Source organism: Aspergillus ruber (assembly GCF_000600275.1).
Source record: "Aspergillus ruber CBS 135680 unplaced genomic scaffold scaffold00018, whole genome shotgun sequence".
Lineage (NCBI taxonomy): Eukaryota > Fungi > Ascomycota > Eurotiomycetes > Eurotiales > Aspergillaceae > Aspergillus > Aspergillus ruber.
In genome coordinates, this window is record NW_024467314.1 from 60,890 (window position 1) to 78,526 (window position 17,637).

The 17,637-nt window shown below is 50.5% G+C and overlaps 7 protein-coding genes across 7 annotated transcripts; 4 read left to right on the forward strand and 3 right to left on the reverse strand.

Annotated features, from left to right (window-relative positions):
• Positions 1 to 2,648: 2,648 nt before the first annotated feature.
• Positions 2,649 to 3,734, forward strand: EURHEDRAFT_378607 (serine/threonine-protein phosphatase; the record flags this gene model as incomplete). Its single annotated transcript, XM_040779090.1, has 3 exons — positions 2,649 to 2,664; positions 2,729 to 2,962; positions 3,025 to 3,734. 3 exons carry the CDS (start codon positions 2,649 to 2,651, stop codon positions 3,732 to 3,734), a joined length of 960 nt encoding a protein of 319 aa, XP_040637659.1.
• Positions 3,735 to 3,870: 136 nt separating this feature from the next.
• Positions 3,871 to 5,118, reverse strand: EURHEDRAFT_103335 (rho GDP-dissociation inhibitor). Its single transcript, XM_040777664.1, has 5 exons — positions 4,975 to 5,118; positions 4,767 to 4,905; positions 4,298 to 4,620; positions 4,191 to 4,239; positions 3,871 to 4,138 (listed from the first exon to the last, which is right to left on the reverse strand). Exons 2-5 carry the CDS (start codon positions 4,858 to 4,860, stop codon positions 4,008 to 4,010), a joined length of 597 nt encoding a protein of 198 aa, XP_040637660.1. The 5' UTR covers positions 4,861 to 4,905; positions 4,975 to 5,118; the 3' UTR covers positions 3,871 to 4,007.
• Positions 5,119 to 5,748: 630 nt separating this feature from the next.
• On the forward strand, positions 5,749 to 8,004 carry EURHEDRAFT_413572 (apses transcription factor). The gene is made up of 5 exons (XM_040782201.1): positions 5,749 to 6,149; positions 6,274 to 6,482; positions 6,545 to 6,707; positions 6,762 to 7,599; positions 7,650 to 8,004. Exons 1-5 carry the CDS (start codon positions 6,089 to 6,091, stop codon positions 7,672 to 7,674), a joined length of 1,296 nt encoding a protein of 431 aa, XP_040637661.1. The 5' UTR covers positions 5,749 to 6,088; the 3' UTR covers positions 7,675 to 8,004.
• A 433-nt stretch (positions 8,005 to 8,437) lies between these two features.
• On the forward strand, positions 8,438 to 10,308 carry EURHEDRAFT_516250 (cleavage polyadenylation factor subunit CLP1; the record flags this gene model as incomplete). The annotated part of the gene is made up of 3 exons (XM_040786457.1): positions 8,438 to 8,575; positions 8,642 to 9,434; positions 9,488 to 10,308. The coding sequence occupies 3 exons, from the start codon at positions 8,438 to 8,440 to the stop codon at positions 10,306 to 10,308; spliced, it is 1,752 nt and encodes a 583-aa protein (XP_040637662.1).
• A 229-nt stretch (positions 10,309 to 10,537) lies between these two features.
• On the reverse strand, positions 10,538 to 12,601 carry EURHEDRAFT_516251 (uncharacterized protein; the record flags this gene model as incomplete). Its single annotated transcript, XM_040786458.1, has 2 exons — positions 10,538 to 11,673; positions 11,758 to 12,601. The coding sequence occupies 2 exons, from the start codon at positions 12,599 to 12,601 to the stop codon at positions 10,538 to 10,540; spliced, it is 1,980 nt and encodes a 659-aa protein (XP_040637663.1).
• Positions 12,602 to 14,441: 1,840 nt separating this feature from the next.
• Positions 14,442 to 15,487, forward strand: EURHEDRAFT_378612 (quinone oxidoreductase family protein; the record flags this gene model as incomplete). The annotated part of the gene is made up of 2 exons (XM_040779091.1): positions 14,442 to 15,208; positions 15,265 to 15,487. 2 exons carry the CDS (start codon positions 14,442 to 14,444, stop codon positions 15,485 to 15,487), a joined length of 990 nt encoding a protein of 329 aa, XP_040637664.1.
• EURHEDRAFT_539603 (uncharacterized protein) lies at positions 15,388 to 17,204 on the reverse strand (the record flags this gene model as incomplete). Its single annotated transcript, XM_040787365.1, has 4 exons — positions 15,388 to 16,466; positions 16,516 to 16,764; positions 16,812 to 16,915; positions 16,962 to 17,204. 4 exons carry the CDS (start codon positions 17,202 to 17,204, stop codon positions 15,563 to 15,565), a joined length of 1,500 nt encoding a protein of 499 aa, XP_040637665.1. The 3' UTR covers positions 15,388 to 15,562.
• Positions 17,205 to 17,637: the final 433 nt, after the last annotated feature.

The following is a 17,637-nucleotide window of genomic DNA, read 5'->3' on the forward strand; positions in this document are numbered from 1 at the left end:
TTATCCTTGAACATGGCTAACGTCCCTTTCCCACACATGTTTACATCGCTATGATGAGTCCATCTCTGCAAAATAGCTTCGGGATAATCTCCTGTCACCAGTTGCTTGAGGAAGAGTGACTACGAGCGCTTGTCCTTTTCACTTGTTACTACGCAGGGGCACCGTGAATCGTGACCAGGTTAATGGTAAGACATGAACATAGTCCCATTAGCCAACTATATACAGTCGACTATATACATGAAACGCAAACATCATGTCAATAGCAGAAATGACTTGATGCCCACGTCCCTGTATAGCAAACACTCTCCGCTGTCGCTGTTCATGGTCGATCAGTCAACTACTGGGCAGGTTGAGATAAGGTGCGTTGGAACTCACCCACTATAATCCTTGCCCTTGCCAACACTCACTCATCAGGGGTAGGATCTGGTATGGGTGACCTAGGGGGGTTTGCATCTCCTATCAGTTGAAGTTCAACTGCTAGTCACCAGGGCACATGATGCACGGTAGCATCCTGACAAGTTGTGTGGTTGGCAGGGAATGTGCCCAACAGCAAAACTTATACTACAGAACGCCGTTTTGCGAGCGATGACCTCTTGGGTAAACGTCTTCAGTATAGTGGACTGACTGGACAAGGGTAGGAGGGGATGCAAAATAGAAAGAACAATTTTGGATAGACCCCATAGCACTCTTCCCCGAAGGGCGTCTGTTGTGCAGCTGTATCCGTGTGGTCACCATACCTCTCTACTACTTCGCCTCCACTGTGAGATTACGGTGTTGGAAGCGAGGTCTGCCAAGGGGAAGAGATAAAAGAAGGACAAGACAGAGATGGGATACTTAGCTTCTGTGGAAAGGATGTCATGTCGTCATCGAACACCAGTCAGGTCGTTCTCTGAGTACCTAAAAAAGTTTGTATCTCCTATCAGCCAACGTTCAACTGCTAGAAAAACCTTCACGGCACCCATAAAAAACAGAGGGCAAAGAAGAACCTTCAGAGGTGCACGGAAGCACCCTGACAAAATAGATGGACTCCACAGGCTATACTGCACTCTTCCCCGAAGGGCGTCTCTTTGTGCAGCTATCTCCAGCAAGCATCCGTGTGATATTAAAAGGTGATATCATAAAGTTTCCAGAAATGCGTGAATGCACCTTGACAATTCAGGCGACCGGCAGCAGAAATTAGGTAAAACCCCTGGCTGCGGGACCGCCCTATTTTGGGAAAAACTAAAGACAAGAAAGAAATGAAGTACTTAGCTTCTGTTGTGCTACTGTGGCTGCGTATAAGTGTGGCATCGAGTGGTCGAAGGAGCAGTCAAGAGATGGAGGTGCAGTGCAGGCAAGGAAAAGTGCGAGCGAGAGAGATGAAATAGGAAAGAAAGAGTGCAGTGTATGGGAAAGTATGAACAAGTAAACTTGAAGAGAAAAGGAATAGATACAGAGAGAGCTTGGAAAGGAAGGAAGGTGCGAGAGTGAGTTGTAAGAAGGAAAGAGGAAAGAGAAAGCCGGGCGACGAGCAGTTACTTATACCCTGCGAGCAGGCAGCACTCGCTCGCTAAAGCCAGTATCCTCGCGTTTGGGTCCGGAACGGGACATTCAGGAACGACACCCGAGAGGTGACACCGCGCAGTGAGCTACATCATCACTCACCTAATAGACGAAGAGACTTGGGGAAGAGTCGGGGCGCGGCAGCAAGTTGTCGACTGGGAGGCGACGGAGGACGTTGGCGAACAACTGATGAGGGAGCTCTTCCTGAGCCTCGCTGTTTGAAAGTTCTATGAATGATTGTGGTTGGACGATAGTAACATCCCCTGTAGTAGATATTCGCGGATATGATCTGGATTCGAGTCGCAAGGTGAACGAGTTATCAATACACAAATAGTCAGGAGTGACATAGTCGCAATAGTCGTGGCTATTCCCGCGTGGGAATCGGCGATCCCGCACTTATGATGAGGCTAGACAACCTGAAGGAAAGTGTGACCCAGTTTGCATGACGTTTAGGGCAGGCACCGACGTGACGAAGAGGCGGTGGATTCTATACAGAAATGTGAGTCAGTTCTTACTTAAAGGTAATTGACTGTGCATTGCGATATAGTGCCAATAGATACAGTATCTTTCAAAATCATGTGAAATCCCAATACACTTTCCTTAAGAGGAAGGCATGAGGTCTACTTGAATCACGTGACTTATTCTACGGAATCCCTCTACAGATAGCAGGCGGTGCCAGATGGCAGAACGCTCGGGCAGCCCCAAACATTATCAGAATACCGACTGCCCACTCCTTATTATCCGAATTGCTCACGGCCCAGATCATTTCCGACAATGGAGTTATAATTAGGCCTCTCGCTTGGCTGGATAGACATTCATTTAACGTGTTTCTTCTTTAGAAGCTTGTGTGCAGGTTTGACTGGCCGTCACTCCTTCATTTGTACTGCGGCTTGACTGTCGGTCATGATGCGAGTTGTTGCAGAATTGCTTCTTAGAGATCCTTTTTCCTCCTTACCGGCATAGTGCTTAACTACGATTCCTGCGATTATCCTCGAGCGCGTGTGCATATCTTCCCGAGACCGACTCATTCGTTTATCGATCGATTGTGTTCCAGAATATCAATACAATACCCTTAGGCGTTGGACCAACGCCGCAATTTAGCCGCAATGCCTGGCTTACCATGTACGTTCGCTCTCTTATCATGTCACTTCTTGCGTTACTTCAACCGTGTCTCATTGTTTCGCAGCTAGTATCGATTTGGACGAGTGCATTGAGAGACTCTACCGAAAAGAGTTGCTGGCAGACTCGGTTATCGAAGCAATATGCGCCAAAGCGAAAGAGCTGTTGATGAAGGAGAGCAATGTTGTCCACATTGCGGCTCCGGTTACTGTGGTCGGTGATATTCACGGGCAGTTTTTTGATATGATTGAGATATTCAAGATTGGAGGATTTTGTCCGGACACGAATTATCTATTTCTTGGTACGTTCTTGGCTAATGGGGCATGGGTTCTGGTTCCGAGCTAATTGGTATCACAATTGCAGGAGATTATGTGGATCGTGGTCTTTTCAGCGTGGAAACCATCTCCCTCCTCGTTTGCTTGAAATTACGATACCCCCAGCGTGTCCATCTCATCCGTGGAAACCATGAATCCCGCGGCGTGACTCAGTCATACGGATTTTACACTGAGTGTGCGCGGAAATACGGCAATGCCAACGTCTGGCACTACTTCACCGACATGTTTGACTTCCTCACCCTGAGCGTCGTGATCAACGACCAGATCTTCTGCGTGCACGGCGGCCTCTCCCCCTCGATCCACTCCATTGACCAGATCAAGATCATCGACCGATTCCGTGAAATCCCACACGAAGGCCCCATGGCCGATCTGGTCTGGTCAGACCCCGATACCGAACGCGACGAGTTCTCGCTCTCCCCACGCGGGGCTGGATATACTTTCGGAGCACAGGTGGTTCGGAAATTCCTCGAGGTAAACAGCATGTCGCATATTCTGCGCGCGCATCAACTGTGCCAGGAGGGCTACCAGGTACTCTACGATGACCGACTGAGTACTGTCTGGAGTGCGCCGAACTACTGCTACCGGTGCGGGAACCTGGCTAGTGTGCTTGAAGTGAGCGATACGGGCGAGCGGTATTTCAATATCTTCGATGCTGCGCCGGAGAATGATATCCATCGATCAGAGCAACAGGCCCAGCAGAAGGATGGCCAAAGTCCTGTGATTGATTACTTTTTGTGATACCCCGGGGAGTTTATCTGTCCCTTTTCTATTTCGATCTGAGATACTTGGTCTTGAAACTTGGCATATGATGAAGCATGTATTGGCAATTTCTGGGATGTGATATACGGTTTATACCCTTGATATTTCAATGGATTCTCCAATGTTGCTATAGGCGCAAGAACGTTGGAAGGAAACTCGTTTCAGACGTATATGGCTTAAAACTCGACGCTGCTCACGATAAGTTCAAAAAGGCAAAAAGAAAAAAATTCAATGCTAAATAACTATCAAAGTCTACCAGTCCTTGGCAATGTCAAACGACCATTCGAACAGCAGGTGAGTTGTGTCATCGTCGTCAACGAATTTGGAAACGGCATTGTAGTGGCCACGAGCCATCATGCCCGAAGGAGCCTCCTCGGTGTTGACTAGTCAAGTTAGCATACGACCGGTCCACTGCAGCGCAATAGCAAAACTCACATTTCTTCTCGTAGTCGACCTTGCCCGTTGTGTTGGGGGCATAGCTTCCCTATTACCCAGTTAGCTTCCACCCACATACACTAACCAGACTTATAATCCAAACTCACCAGCATCTCCTCATCTTTGCTAACCCGAATACCCTTCCTCTTAACCACCTGCAGATACTTCAGACCGCTCAGCACCTCATGGTGCACCTGGAAGACCACCTTGATCCGGAACGTAGCGCCCTCCTTAATAGTGAATGGCTTATCTTTGAGGCTGTCGAGAGCCCCGGGGGCGGAGAGGTCGATGAGGACGTCGGAGCGGCCTTCAACTTCCAGGGCGAGGGACTTGATGATGCATTTGCGGGGGTCGTTGGGGTCACCGATGGGTTCGCCGCTGTTTAGGCCCAGGGAGGCCTTCCAGCGGTTGAGGGATTCGTCATTTTGGTCTGTTAAGCATTAGATCAGTATATTATTCGAGCGGGTGTGTTTTTAGTAGTTGGGTTAAGTTTGTATGTCGACAGGTGTCACAGGATATACTCGGTAAGGAGGGGAACGGGATAAATGCCAGGAGCCGTGCAGATAGTGAGCATACCCAACTGTGTATATTCCTCAATGGTCTTCTTCTCTCCAACCTTGAAGCCCTCGGTCTTGGAGGCAGCGAGATCATCTTCGTGGTGGTCGGTCATTGTGACGGTTGTTCCTGGGTTGGTGGGGTATCGGGATGAGGAGAGCTATAGAAGATAGATTAGCTTTATCCGGGTACCAGGCCAGTCTCCATATAAAAATAGTAAACAACGTACCTATATGAATATTCAATTGATAGAGAAGGAGAGAAAAGAGAAGAAAGGGAAAAAGAGCGTTCGCAACAGGGGGTTTGTTTTGGTTGGTTGACACAGTCCAGGAGGATGGTGGGGGGCGTGGAAAGGCGGTGACACTATCAGGGGCCAGACTTGGCTCTGTGCTGCGATGGTATTATTACCTGTTAATAGAGAGCTACGTGTAGTAATGGAGATGTTTTCTATCTTTCTAGAAAGGAGGGGTTTGCGTTGGTTATGGTTCGGTGGTTGACCGTTGCATCGGACATAGATCACCGTTAGCATGGACAGGCTTTAAATAGTCATTTACAGAGTACCAATGGGTACTCTTTACTCTACTGTTATTTTGCGGGTATCAAATACTTACAAGTACCTATTGATGCGCTCTGGATGCTGTGCTGAGAGCAGTTGGTATCCATATCTTGCAGAGCGGGGAAGTAGTTCTCTGTACGTAGTAGTACAACCTATCGGTTCCAATTCTAATATGCCAGGTTATCTTAGATCCTTAACTTCTGCAGCGTTACTGGCTTCATTCGGGTCCTTGTTTTCTTCTGGGAAGCTGCACATACCAAGCAATGTACAAGTACAGAGCATGTCTGAGGCAGGAGAATTTGTACTGTCACCATTTACCGGGGAACGGTACAAGTATTACCATTTCGAGTAAATCAGGTGACTTTTAGCACCATCCATTGGTCCATGTCTACCATGCCAAGACCGCAAAGTACCGTACGAATACTGTCAAAACTCCCGCCCGCCCACTTGATTTTCTCGTCGTTGTTTTTGTGGATTTAAGCAGCTGATTCGATCGTCCGTCAAGAAACGTGAATCACCGTTGTGCATCTATCTTGGCTCTTTTCGCTTTAGTGCTGGGTGCGCCTTCCTAATTCAGCTGTGCTGTGTTTACTGCGCCGTTTCTGTGGTGACGTTTTGGTTCCCTCAACCGCTAAAACTACGGAGAGCGAGAAACAACACGCCTGCAACGTGGCCGGCGTCGCATTTCCCTCATTCTCCTTGACTGCTTAAGAAGAGAAGCCTTGACCACCCCGACATATTTTTCTGAGCTTTTTCAAGTCTTTGACTCGAGATTGTTCATTTCGCCATGGCGCGCTCTCTTCCCAAGAAGAATAACCCTCTTATCTCGGGGGATGGTGCCCCTGCTTGTAGGTTTCCCCCATCGCCATCGCCCGCTGTTTTGTCACGCGCATCACCCCGGAAACACACTGCTATCAAGTAGCATCAATACATAACAGTCTGGACTAACATGCGCTCTCTGTACGACCATAGACGATGATCTCCTGACGCGTCGTCGTCTGGGAAAGACAAATCTCGCCGTTAAGGCGACGCAGATCGGCACGTCCAATGCGACTCGCCCGGAGAACCTGGGTCCCTTTGAGTACGCTCATCTACGCGCGCCTTTGCCTAAGGATCTGAAAGGCTCTGAGATCTTCCCCTCGCACACTCCGCAACAGCACCCAGAGACCTACTTTTTGATGGTGAGTCCACTTCCGTGCGTCTTGGGAAGGTGCTGTCAGTGATTAATGCGCAATCCACACAGCGGCGGAGCAAGGATGGATTCGTGAGCGCTACTGGCATGTTCAAGATCGCTTTCCCGTGGGCGAAGGTCGAGGAGGAAAGATCCGAGCGTGATTACCTCAAGGCACGGGAGGAGACCAGTGAGGACGAGATTGCGGGTAATGTATGGATTTCGCCGGGTTTCGGTAAGTACAGATTAGCTCCAAACTACTGTATATCATCCTGACGCTTCTATCCAGCCTTGGAGTTAGCCAAGGAGTACCAGATGTTCGATTGGGTTCGTGCATTGTTGGATCCTACCGATATCGTCCAGAGCCCATCGAGTGCCAAGAAGCAAATCACTCCCCCTCCCAAATTCGACATCCCGCCGATCGAAGCTCCCGTTCAACTTTCCGCTGCCGCAACACGACTCAGACGGGGACGGTCCGCATCGCCTAGCAAGAGAGCTGCTTCGCCACGCAAGTCCAGAACCACGCGGGCCATCAAGGAGGCTAACGTTGCTGCTACGAATGCTGCAAATGCCAGTCTTCAGTCGTCGTTGGATGCTGATGCCGGGTCGGCCAATGGAACCGTGGAGCAAAGTGTGGAAGTCGACGAGGAGGAAACAAAGTCAGAAGTGGTGGAGAAGCCACGGACAACAACCAGGTCGAGGAAGACTGCCGCTCCGGCTGAGCCAGAAGAAGAGGAAGAAAAGAAGGTCAAGGTTGATGTCGAAGAATCCGTGGACAAGGCAAAGGACGCTCAGACGAAGCAGACCACCTTCTCGGTTGAGATGCCCGTCAAATTCCTCCCCGACGCACCCTCCGCAGAGGACACGGCGCAGATGATTGCCAAGGCAAAAGAGATGGTGCAAGAAGCAGTCGACAGCAAAGCCGCAGAGGGAGAGCCCACAGAGTCATCATCAAAGGGCGCTCAAAAGCGCAAGCCAGATGATCTGAGTGAAGACTCGGAGGACGAAGAGACCAAGGCCGCTTCGACCCAGCGTGTTAAGCGGGCGAAGGTGTTGGAAGAGAAGCTCAAGCGGGAACGAGTGAGGAACCGTGCCTTGGTTGGAGTCACAGCTGCTTTTGCCCTTGCGTAAGTACTCTTGACATTCTTTGCTGGGACACGTCTAACTTTGCATAAAGGGCCTCGATTCCTTACTTCTTTTAGTTTCCTCTCTGCAGAGTATGCTCTACTTTAATTCGGTTATTGTCTACTCAGTCTTCCTGGGGATACCTTCTCGGAACGACGTCCAGTCCTTGATTCCCTTCCTTATTCTCAGTCCGACATCCCCGTCCTCGTTTTTCAATTTTCTTCACCCCGGGCCCTTCTGACCCTGTTGGTTTTCGATGTATTGTATTGACACCTTACACCTCTTTCTAATGTTCACTCTGTTGCTACAGTATGGCAGATATAGCAATTGGCGGGATCCTGGAGATCGGAAGCGAAGCGTCTGTTTCTACGTTCCTTTGTTCATGGGCTTTTCCTTTTCCTTTTCCCTTTTTTTTTTTTTTTTTTTTTTTTTTTTTTTTTTTTTTTTTTTTTTTTTTTTTTTTTCCTTTTCTTGTTCTTATTTCTGGATACCTGGTATTTGATTTATGACCCTGTGTCTCTTGCCTGGGAAAGGGTTGGAGCTGTGGGCAGGTGTTTGATAATGCGTCAAGTAGGTTCAATCGATTATGGTCTATATATATCAACTTTAGGGCAGACTGTTCAGTAGATTCTTTTTATGGAAGATGGCGTAGTTGGGAGCGTTCGACTGAAGATATCGTAGTCGCAGATATTCTGGGCTAGTCGCAAATTACCTGATTCGGAATTGCTGCAAACAAAGCAAAACAGCTTCTCCGCTAGCTATCACCTTCACTTTTCTTTTACACGCATTCATCACTACTCAACAGAAAAGCGCATACTCAATTTCTTAAAAAGAGACACCATGTCTCTCCCGGGTCTTGACCTTGCCCAAACTTCCGTGGAAACGGAGTTCACCCCCGCACCGCCAACCCAAGTCAGTCTGGCCAGAGGGTCAGAATGGAGGTTTGAAGTCGCCCATGGGACGACAGTGAGAGTCAAGGTACGTCCCTCCCTTCTTTGCAGCTTACATTCAATAAATACATGAATACTGACAGGGTTTCTGCAGCTCCTAGCCGGCACTGCAGAACTCTTCGGCACCGAACTCGCCGCCTCCCAAACCTACACCTTCTCCGGCACTAAAGCCGCAATCTACACATGGCACGGCTGCACCTTGGAAATCAGCGCCGGAGATACGATCGATGGTCTTGTAAATGGAGGAGCCACTGCTACTGCCACGGGTACTAGCACTGGTTTCCCTGGTCTCGGTGGCCCGACGCGCGGATACGGCGCAGGTGGGTGCCAGAGCGAATATGTAGCAGAGGAGACGCCGATGGTGGAATACGCAAACGTGCACTTTGCGCTGGAGACACTACGACAAGAAGCTAAGGCTACAGGGAAAGATGGCCCGCGGGTTCTGATCGTTGGTCCCGAGAACGCGGGCAAGACGAGTGTCGCGAAGATTCTGACTGCGTATGCGACCAAGATGGAGCGCCAGCCACTCGTAGTTAATGTGGACCCGACGGAGGGTATGCTGAGTGTTCCTGGGACGTTGACGGCGACTGCATTTCGGACGATGATTGATGTCGAGGAGGGATGGGGGAATAGTCCGATGTCTGGGCCGAGTCCAGTGCCGGTTAAGTTGCCGTTGGTGTATTTCTATCCATCGCAGAATCCGTTGGAGAATGAGGGCGCGCTGTATCGGCCTGTTTTGTCGAGATTGGCGTTGTCGGTTACGGGGAGGATGGCGGAGGATGAAGATGTGCGTGAGACGGGGATTATTGTTGATACGCCTGGGGTTCTGGGGCATGGAAGGCCGGGGAGTTTGGAGGTGATCAATCATATTGTCACGGAGTTTTCCAGTACGTTTCCCCCTTCGCCTTCTTTACCCATGTCAGAGATGCTAACGACGCAGTAACTACAATCCTCGTCCTCGGCTCCGAACGCCTCTACAGCTCCATGCTCAAATCTTACGATAACAAACCCACCTCCTCCGCCTCGGCAGCCGCTTCCGACGAACGCATCTCCGTTATCAAACTTCCCAAATCAGGCGGCTGCGTCGACCGCGACGCCGCATTCATGAAGGGCGTCCGCGAAGCAGCCATCCGGTCATACTTTTTCGGAAACCCCATTCCCTCAACTGCATCTACGGCACTGTCACTATCATCTGCGTCTTCGACGACCAATATCACGCTTTCCCCGCATGCGCAGCAGCTGGATTTCAATTCTATGGCTGTTTATAACGTCGCTGGGGCGGAAGATGAGGATGAGGATGATTATGATCCCTCGCAGCTGGAGTCGTTATTGCCAGGTGGTGGAATAAATGATTACCCCGGAACTCAATCTCAGCCTGAAGAAAGCACCTCCACACCAGTTCTCCCGGGTACAACACCAACCCCAGTACCAGCCCCAACAACACCCTACGACCCAGCAGCAACAACCACCACCTCTACAACCCCCTCCCCCAACGAAAACAACGAACCCCCCCTCAAAAAACTCCCCCCACCGTTCCCAACAACAATGGCAAACTCCCTCCTCGCAGTCACCCACGCCCCACCCACTGCATCCCCCTCCGAAGTCCGCGACGCAAGTATCATGGGCTTCCTGTATGTTGCAGATGTTGACGTCGAGAAGGGGAAGATAAGGGTTCTGGCGCCGATGGGGGGGAGAGTCCCACCTAAAGCGGCAGTTTGGGGGAGGAGGTGGCCTGGGGAGGTTGTGGGATTGGTTGGGTAATTGGACTACTATTCTCTTAGGTTTGACTTATGAGTTTGGTGCATTGGTGTTTATGGCGTGTTTGGTTTGGTTGGTCTTGTATATAAAATGGCTTTGATAGGTCAATAAATAGCATTTATGTTATGTTCTCGAGTCAAGCCTATTTAACATTACCAAATACAATAAAATAAGTCACAATAGTCACTGTTATACACATCGGACCAGCCGAACAATTAAAACATAATGTAATTCACTCCCACCCATTCCTCCACGGCACCTTATTCTTCCTCAACTCCAAATCAACATCATACCCCCGATCCCACTGCCCTAACAACTTCGACCGCCGCGCCTGATACACCTGTTCCGCACCAAAGCGTTTCAACACAGCAGCCTTCAGAAAACCAAAGTCATTTCTCTGCACGGAATCCTTGAACTTCGCGCGCATCCGCGGCGAGTACAACTGGCAGGTTGCCTCGCGGCAGCGAGAAGCCCTGTCAGTACCCGGGAGGAGGCGTGGGGTACTCGTGAACTTGTTGGCGATGGGTTCGTCGTCTTGAGCGAACGGCCGGACGACGTCTTCGTAGCAGTCCTCGCAGACGGTGAATTCAGGTAATTGAGGGATGTAGTGCCAGGTTTTGTACTTCGGGCGATCGCGACGGCATTCCGGAAGGGCTGTCTTGCGTCGTGCGTAGGCGATGAATTCAGGGATTTTGGCACGGGGTGGGATTTCTCGCTCGGCACGGTTGGCCGCGCGGTCGAGCAGGTCGATGTAGTTTACGAAGCGGGGGCTGTCGGTGACGAAGTCGCAGGAGCGCTTGTCCTTGACGGTGCTGCGTTTGAAGGCGTAGCGGAGGGTAGGCATTAGGATTCGGAGGTTGCGGACGCAAGCGGGACAGGCGTTGAAGCCGGGGAGATGGGCTTTTGTCTCTGGGTCGATGACTTTGTACCAGCACTCAGTGGCTTTGTCGCGGCCGGGGCAAACGCTTGTTCCGCGGGTGATTTTGTAGAGAATGTCGAGGTGGTTGAGGTCTTCTTTAATGGTCTGGAACCATGCCAGTCGGGCCCAGGGGTCGCTAAAGGAGCAACTGATCAGGTCGCTGCGAGACTTGGGGGCATTAGGGATGACGAAACTGCCGAATTTGGAGTTGGAGATGTTTTCCGTGCAGGAAGGGCAGATATGCAAGTGATCGAAGCCTCTGATCGTGGACCAATCCTGGTGACCAGGCATCTGCACCGATCGAGGACAAGGCGAGAGACGGAGATCTGAAATCTTAGCGACTGCTGGAAGCTTTGACTCCAGAGAAGAGCTGCTCCGGCGAGCTGGTGCTGGCGAAGCTCGAGGCGACAGCCGCGGTGACGGCCGAGGTGAGGATTCAATTCTTCGACCTGGGACCGCGTGGATCAATTGTACTTCGTCCGGGAAGGATACTGTCCTCCTTGGTGAAGGAGGTACCACGTTCGACGGCATACGGCGAGGTGACGGAGGCGTAGAAAGATCAAAGGTTCTCGACGATCTTGGGGACATGCGGTGGTGTTCACGGATTGGAGACTGCGGAGCAGATGCAGACTGGGTGATGAAGAACCTCTCAGTCGCTGCAGGCATCTTGATGGATCTTGGAAATGGAGTAACAACAGAGTCAGTAGCGGAGCTGCGAAGGCTCTCACGACTACTCTGCTCTTCAACTTTTGAGGCTCGGCGTTGCTCGTGGCGTCTGAATCTTTCTTCCATTTTTCGGGAAAAAGACAGAGCGCCAGGGGAGGATTCTCGACGTGGTGGGCTTTCTCGGGTCAGATAGGTCTGGCTTGCATTCGGCTTTACCGTAACCGGGTTCGGACGACGGTCAGGCGTGGGGATGGGCCTTTGTTGAGCGGGAAGCAACTGCTGTTTGGAGCTTCGAGGAGTAAATCCTCGCTTGGGTTCCGCAACAATGTTCGACAGGTCGCCAAAGTTGAATGATTGGGGCGGGGGCGTACCAGCCCGAGGGGACATTGGCCAAGCTTCGTACGAAAGGTTTTTGATGGCCGGGAAGAACGGCTTGCGACTGACATCGATTGCAGGAGGCGTAGGAGGGCCGTTGCCCTCATCTGACGAACAGTTTTCTGTGCAGGGGACAAGCGGCGGAGGACTTGGGGAACGACGGTCCAAGTCCAAAATCATAGGTTCCTGGTTGATGGTCCCTCTGGCACAAACGCCTTCAAGCCCGGGCTTCTCCCCCAGGTTAGACAAGCCATGCAATTCGCGGGCCAAAGAAACATATTCATCTTCCACCGAGGGAGATGGAGGCCATCGGGTGTGCCGGCGGAGGTATGGCATGGTGCGGTCAACAAAGATTCAGAGTTCAGGTATTATGCATGAAGATCCAAAGGGAATGAGCGTGAAGGAAGAGTCGAAATCCAAAGTCAACGAATGGAGAGACAGTGAAAGGATATCGACACCGTGGTAAGAAAAGAGACATTTCGAAGGTATATATAACTTTATAGAAAACATATCGGGCAGCGTCTTTTCCGGAAATAGACGCTTCATCCGGGCCCATCCATGTCGAATTGGGCGATAACAGACAACAAATCGACCCAGCAGGGATCGGGAGCGAAATAAAAACCCAAAAATGTAAAAAAAGCAATGCAGTCGTAAGCATAGACAGTCAGTGAACTGCAGAGGGATGCAGGAAGAAAATCCCGGGGCCGGGTTGCCAAAGGACGAAGGAAAGCGCGCAGATCCGAGCAAGCCAGACCAGGCCGTACAATTTGCAGCCGTTGCCAGAGTGGAAACACAAGCGGATTATCAAGTGCCAAGGGCCAGTGAGAGTGGCAGGAAAAAAGGTGATGCGAGCTGGAACCGGGAATTCAATTAATGGCCGGAGGGACAACTAAACACGGTGTGGGGATGGGAGCGAGCACGCTGCAGGCGAGTGTCAATGGACAGTTGGCGGTGTTATGATTATGGACAAACATACTATCGGATGACTCCGCGGTGGTTTATTGGGCTGGCTGTTTCAGACGAAGCCTCGAAGAGAGCCCCATTGGTGTATGATGCGGTGGAAGCTGGTCGATATCGAAATGGAGGGTTGTATAGCAGGAACAAACATAATCGTGTTACCCTCGGAACGGGCTCCGGAAAAGCAATGCTGGTGGCAACAGTACTATGTATGCAGGAGAAATTCTAGATGAGTTGGTGAGTTGGACGCCGGGTCAGTCGCAGCCAGACAGGCTGAGAGCAGAGGTGAGGTTAGAGGTCCGAAGAGGAAGGTGACCTCACATGACTATCTCCTATAGGGAATACGAGTACTCCGTAGTAGAAGAACGAGGTCTGCGCCAATCGTACTTTCTATGCTATCCAAGCTATCCAAAGTACTATTGACGTACTCTGTCAGTCCGACATCCTATATGCCTCAGTCACCGCATACGGACCACCGCTCTTTCAATTGCTCCGTATCTTTGACAATATTCAACCTTACCAGCTCTCAAACAATTTACTCTACATCACAGTCTCGACCATACTTTCTTTCTCACCTCCCCTCTATATATTCCAGTACTCCACATCGTACTTTGGATCGACAAATACATGCACACCCCAGCAGACACAGCACTAGGTCGTTAATACGCAGCCTACCGCAGCATCTTATCTTCCTCTGCATTAGAACTACATTAGGGCACATTCCCCATACTCTGTACACAGCCCATCAATTGCTATCAATCCCGTCGGCCTCTTTCGGATATCAACAAGTCTCGATATCCGACGGATCCCCGCAAAAAATGGCGTCATCCGTCGGAGATAGTAGAAAGAGATACAGAATACCATTGGAATGAGAATGGATTTATAAGGACGGAATGATCTCCTCTCTAGAGTAGTATTAATAATGCTCAATTGCACTACTGTATAAGTATTGCAACTGAGTCCTGTATGTCGATATATCTCTAGCACTGTGAAGTCGACAAGAAGCTCTCCCCACCGGATAATCTCTCAACCATCCATTCTTCCTCACACTCTGATACAACAAAGTATGTCTCTTCGCTGTCTTTCCCGCTCCCTTCTCCGTCCAATGTTCATGTCCACTACACCAACAACCCGCCTAGCATCCCTCCACTCCCACCTTCATTTCCAACATCCAACCCCTCTAACAACCCCTCAGACCAGACACCACCAATCCACCACCATGTCACCCCCCACAACCATGAAAGCAGTCGAAATCACTCAAACCGGCGGCCCCGAAGTCCTCTCCTACAAAACCGACCATCCAGTGCCAGCTCCGTCGGAAGGCCAAGTCCTCGTCCAGAACTCCGTCTCCGGAATTAACTACATCGATACCTACTTCCGCACTGGTCTCTATCCGGCGCCGAAGCCTGAGGTCCTGGGTCGCGAGGGAGTCGGCAAAATTGTTACGCTGGGATCTGGTGACAACACGCAAGGTCTCCAGGTCGGTGATCGGGTTGCTTGGTTGGGGACGGGCGGGTATGCGGAGTACACTGCTGTCCCCGCAGCGAAGACGGTGAAGGTTCCGGAGGGGATCAGCGATGAGGATGTCATGGCTGGTTTCCTTAGCGGATTGACTGTGTTAACGCTGGTGAAAGAGACATACCCCGTGCAGAAGGGCGAGACGGTCCTTGTGCATGCTGCTGCCGGAGGTGCGGGGTCGCTGATGGTGCAGGTGCTGAAGAGCATCGGGGCGAAGGTCATCGGTACCGCTGGTGGAGAGGCGAAGGTTGCTCTTGCGAAACAGTTGGGTGCGGATGTGGTCATCGATTACCGGGCTGAGGACTGGGTGAGCAAGGTGAAGGAGGCTACTGGGAGTAAGGGCGTGGATGTTGTTTATGATTCTGTGGGCAAGGATACATGGGAGGGTGCGTTGGAGGTGGTTAAGAGGAAGGGGACAATTGTCTGGTTTGGGAATGCCAGTGGGCCGGTGCCGCCTTTGCCTATTCAGTGAGTTTCCTTTCTTTCCCTGGATGGTGACCAGGATGCTAATGCTACTGATTTAGGAAACTCTCGCCCAAGAACCTCAAGGTCGCGCGTCCCCAGCTGTTCGGATACATTGACACTCGCGAGGAGTACGAATTCTACACCAATGAGCTCTTCTCGCTGCTCAAGTCGGGCCAGCTCAAAGTCAAGGTTCACAATGTGTATCCGTTGGAGCAAGTTGCGCAGGCTCATATCGATTTGGAGGGCCGTAAGACTACAGGCAAACCTCTTTTGAAGCCATGAATTTGCACATAGGTATTATTTACGGCCATGATTATATTGAATGCTTTGTGTGATATGCTATCTCGCCTTGGCTGTTCAGATGCAATCCTCTGCTTCCTGCTCCTCGTTCTTTGCTTTAGATTCACCCTTGCCATCTTCATCCTCGTCATTATTATACACTCTATTCACCAAATCCTTTGGCTTCTTCCATCCGAGCATGAGATCATTTGCTAGCACTGTGTAAATCGAGCCATATGCCGTGAGGATTTCATCAAAGAAATGCAATCCGCAATTCAGTTCAAAGACCGAAGTAATCACCTTCATACCCGGATAACATTCCTTCAGCAAATCCTCCTCGAGAAAAAATTCAAATTCATCTGCGGGCTGATTTCCTGCCTCCCATTCCTTCCGTTCTTCAGGACTGAGGTCGTACACAGGTTTACCGGGGTCCCGATACGATTTACCCAGTAGTCTTCCAATGGGATGCAGATCAGAAGCGTGGTGCTCGTAGAATTCCCGAGTGTCATCGTCAGGCATTACCACGGCCGTCACCTCGAACCCGTCGATATCTTCGATTCGCATAGCCCGCAGACTGTTCTCGTTGGCAAGTTGCTGGAAGCGGCGAGCCTGTTCGTCGGTTCCGGCGCCGACTAGGGCAAATTTGACCACCTTACGGGCGATGTCGTTGGTCATGCGCACCGTATCATCTTTAGGGTTCGACCACTGGTCGTCTTCGACGTAGGTATCGTAAAAGAAACCACCGAAAAGGGTCGAGCTTGCCTTGTTGAAGTCACCGGGGGATTTCACAGTAAATTGCTGGTTGCGCCAGAGTTCCTTGCCCGCAATGTCACAGGACTTGCGAGCCTCATCGATATTCGCATTATGTTCTGGGCAGACGTCGTGGTACATGAGGTAAGAGAGAAAGTTGCGGATGGTGACGGTGGCCATCTTGATCATGTCTTCGGATTCGGGGTTGAAGTAGTATGGAAAGTACGAGGTTCTACTGAGTTAGTCTCTCTTCAAGTTGCTCGCAGATGCTTGATTCTCACAGATAACCCTTGACCACGGCATTGAAATCAATCTCCAAACCAGCTCGCTCCTGCGCAATACTTGTCTGGCCTCTGGTTAGAAGGATCTCCTCGTTGTCCATTTCCTTGAGATCGTGGTCATCCACGCCGCCAAACATCTTAGGGCCGACGTCAACGCCTCCGTATGCCAGGTACTTGGTGAATATTTCCCGACGGTCCGATTCGATACGACGGTTCTTCTGGAAACGCAAGATGGCATCTTCCATGCGACTAAATCATGTTAGTCCACTGCAAAGGGCAGGTAAGTCATGGCTCACTGAATGATAGGCCTAGTCCCATCGTAAATCACCCGCTCATGGCTGTACTGCTCGGGGGTAATAGGTGCATCAACGTAGTACTCCTCGAAACCAGTAGGTTTGGTCTACCCTGTCAGCAACTAACATAGCGAACCCGGGAATTAGGAGTACCTTTCCACGCTTGCTCTTGGGTTTCTTGCTCCTCTTCTTTTTCTTTTCCTGCTTCGTAGGATCGACCCAGTCGACTGTGGTGGTATTTTCTCCGTTTACTCCTTCGTCCCCGTCCACAACTCGGGGCTGCTGGGGAGCGTTGGCAGCGTCTTCTTTGGAAGATTCAGGCTGCGGGTTGTCGTTGGTGACGGTATAGGCGGGGAGATCCTGGAATTGAACTTGGGGGTCGTCTAGGGTCTTCATGTTCGCTTTGATGTTGGTCTTAGATTCCGGGGTAGTTTGTAGAGAGAAGGAGAAGATGGATAGGAAGCAAATATTCAATAAAACAATAACCAATCTACTCTGTATACTAGGTATTCACCAAGAACAGTAAGAAGAAAAGCCAATTGAGCAGGTAAAGTAGAGGGAAGTGATAGAGGTGTCTGGTGAATGATCCAGGTCTGTATGTTTCCATATACAAAAGTACTCTGTTTGCTGCTTGCCTGCATTTCTTTGTTTGACGTAGTCCATGAAAAGGGAAGAAGACTCAGTAGAAAACAAATAGATCAGGTCAGCTCAATACAAATAACAGTATAGACTTGTCCGTACTCTATTTCCAAGTTAGTAGCCATAATAGGAAATATATACTTCGGACCCCGTAGCGAGATGTCTGACTGTTAAGAACTCTTCTAAACCC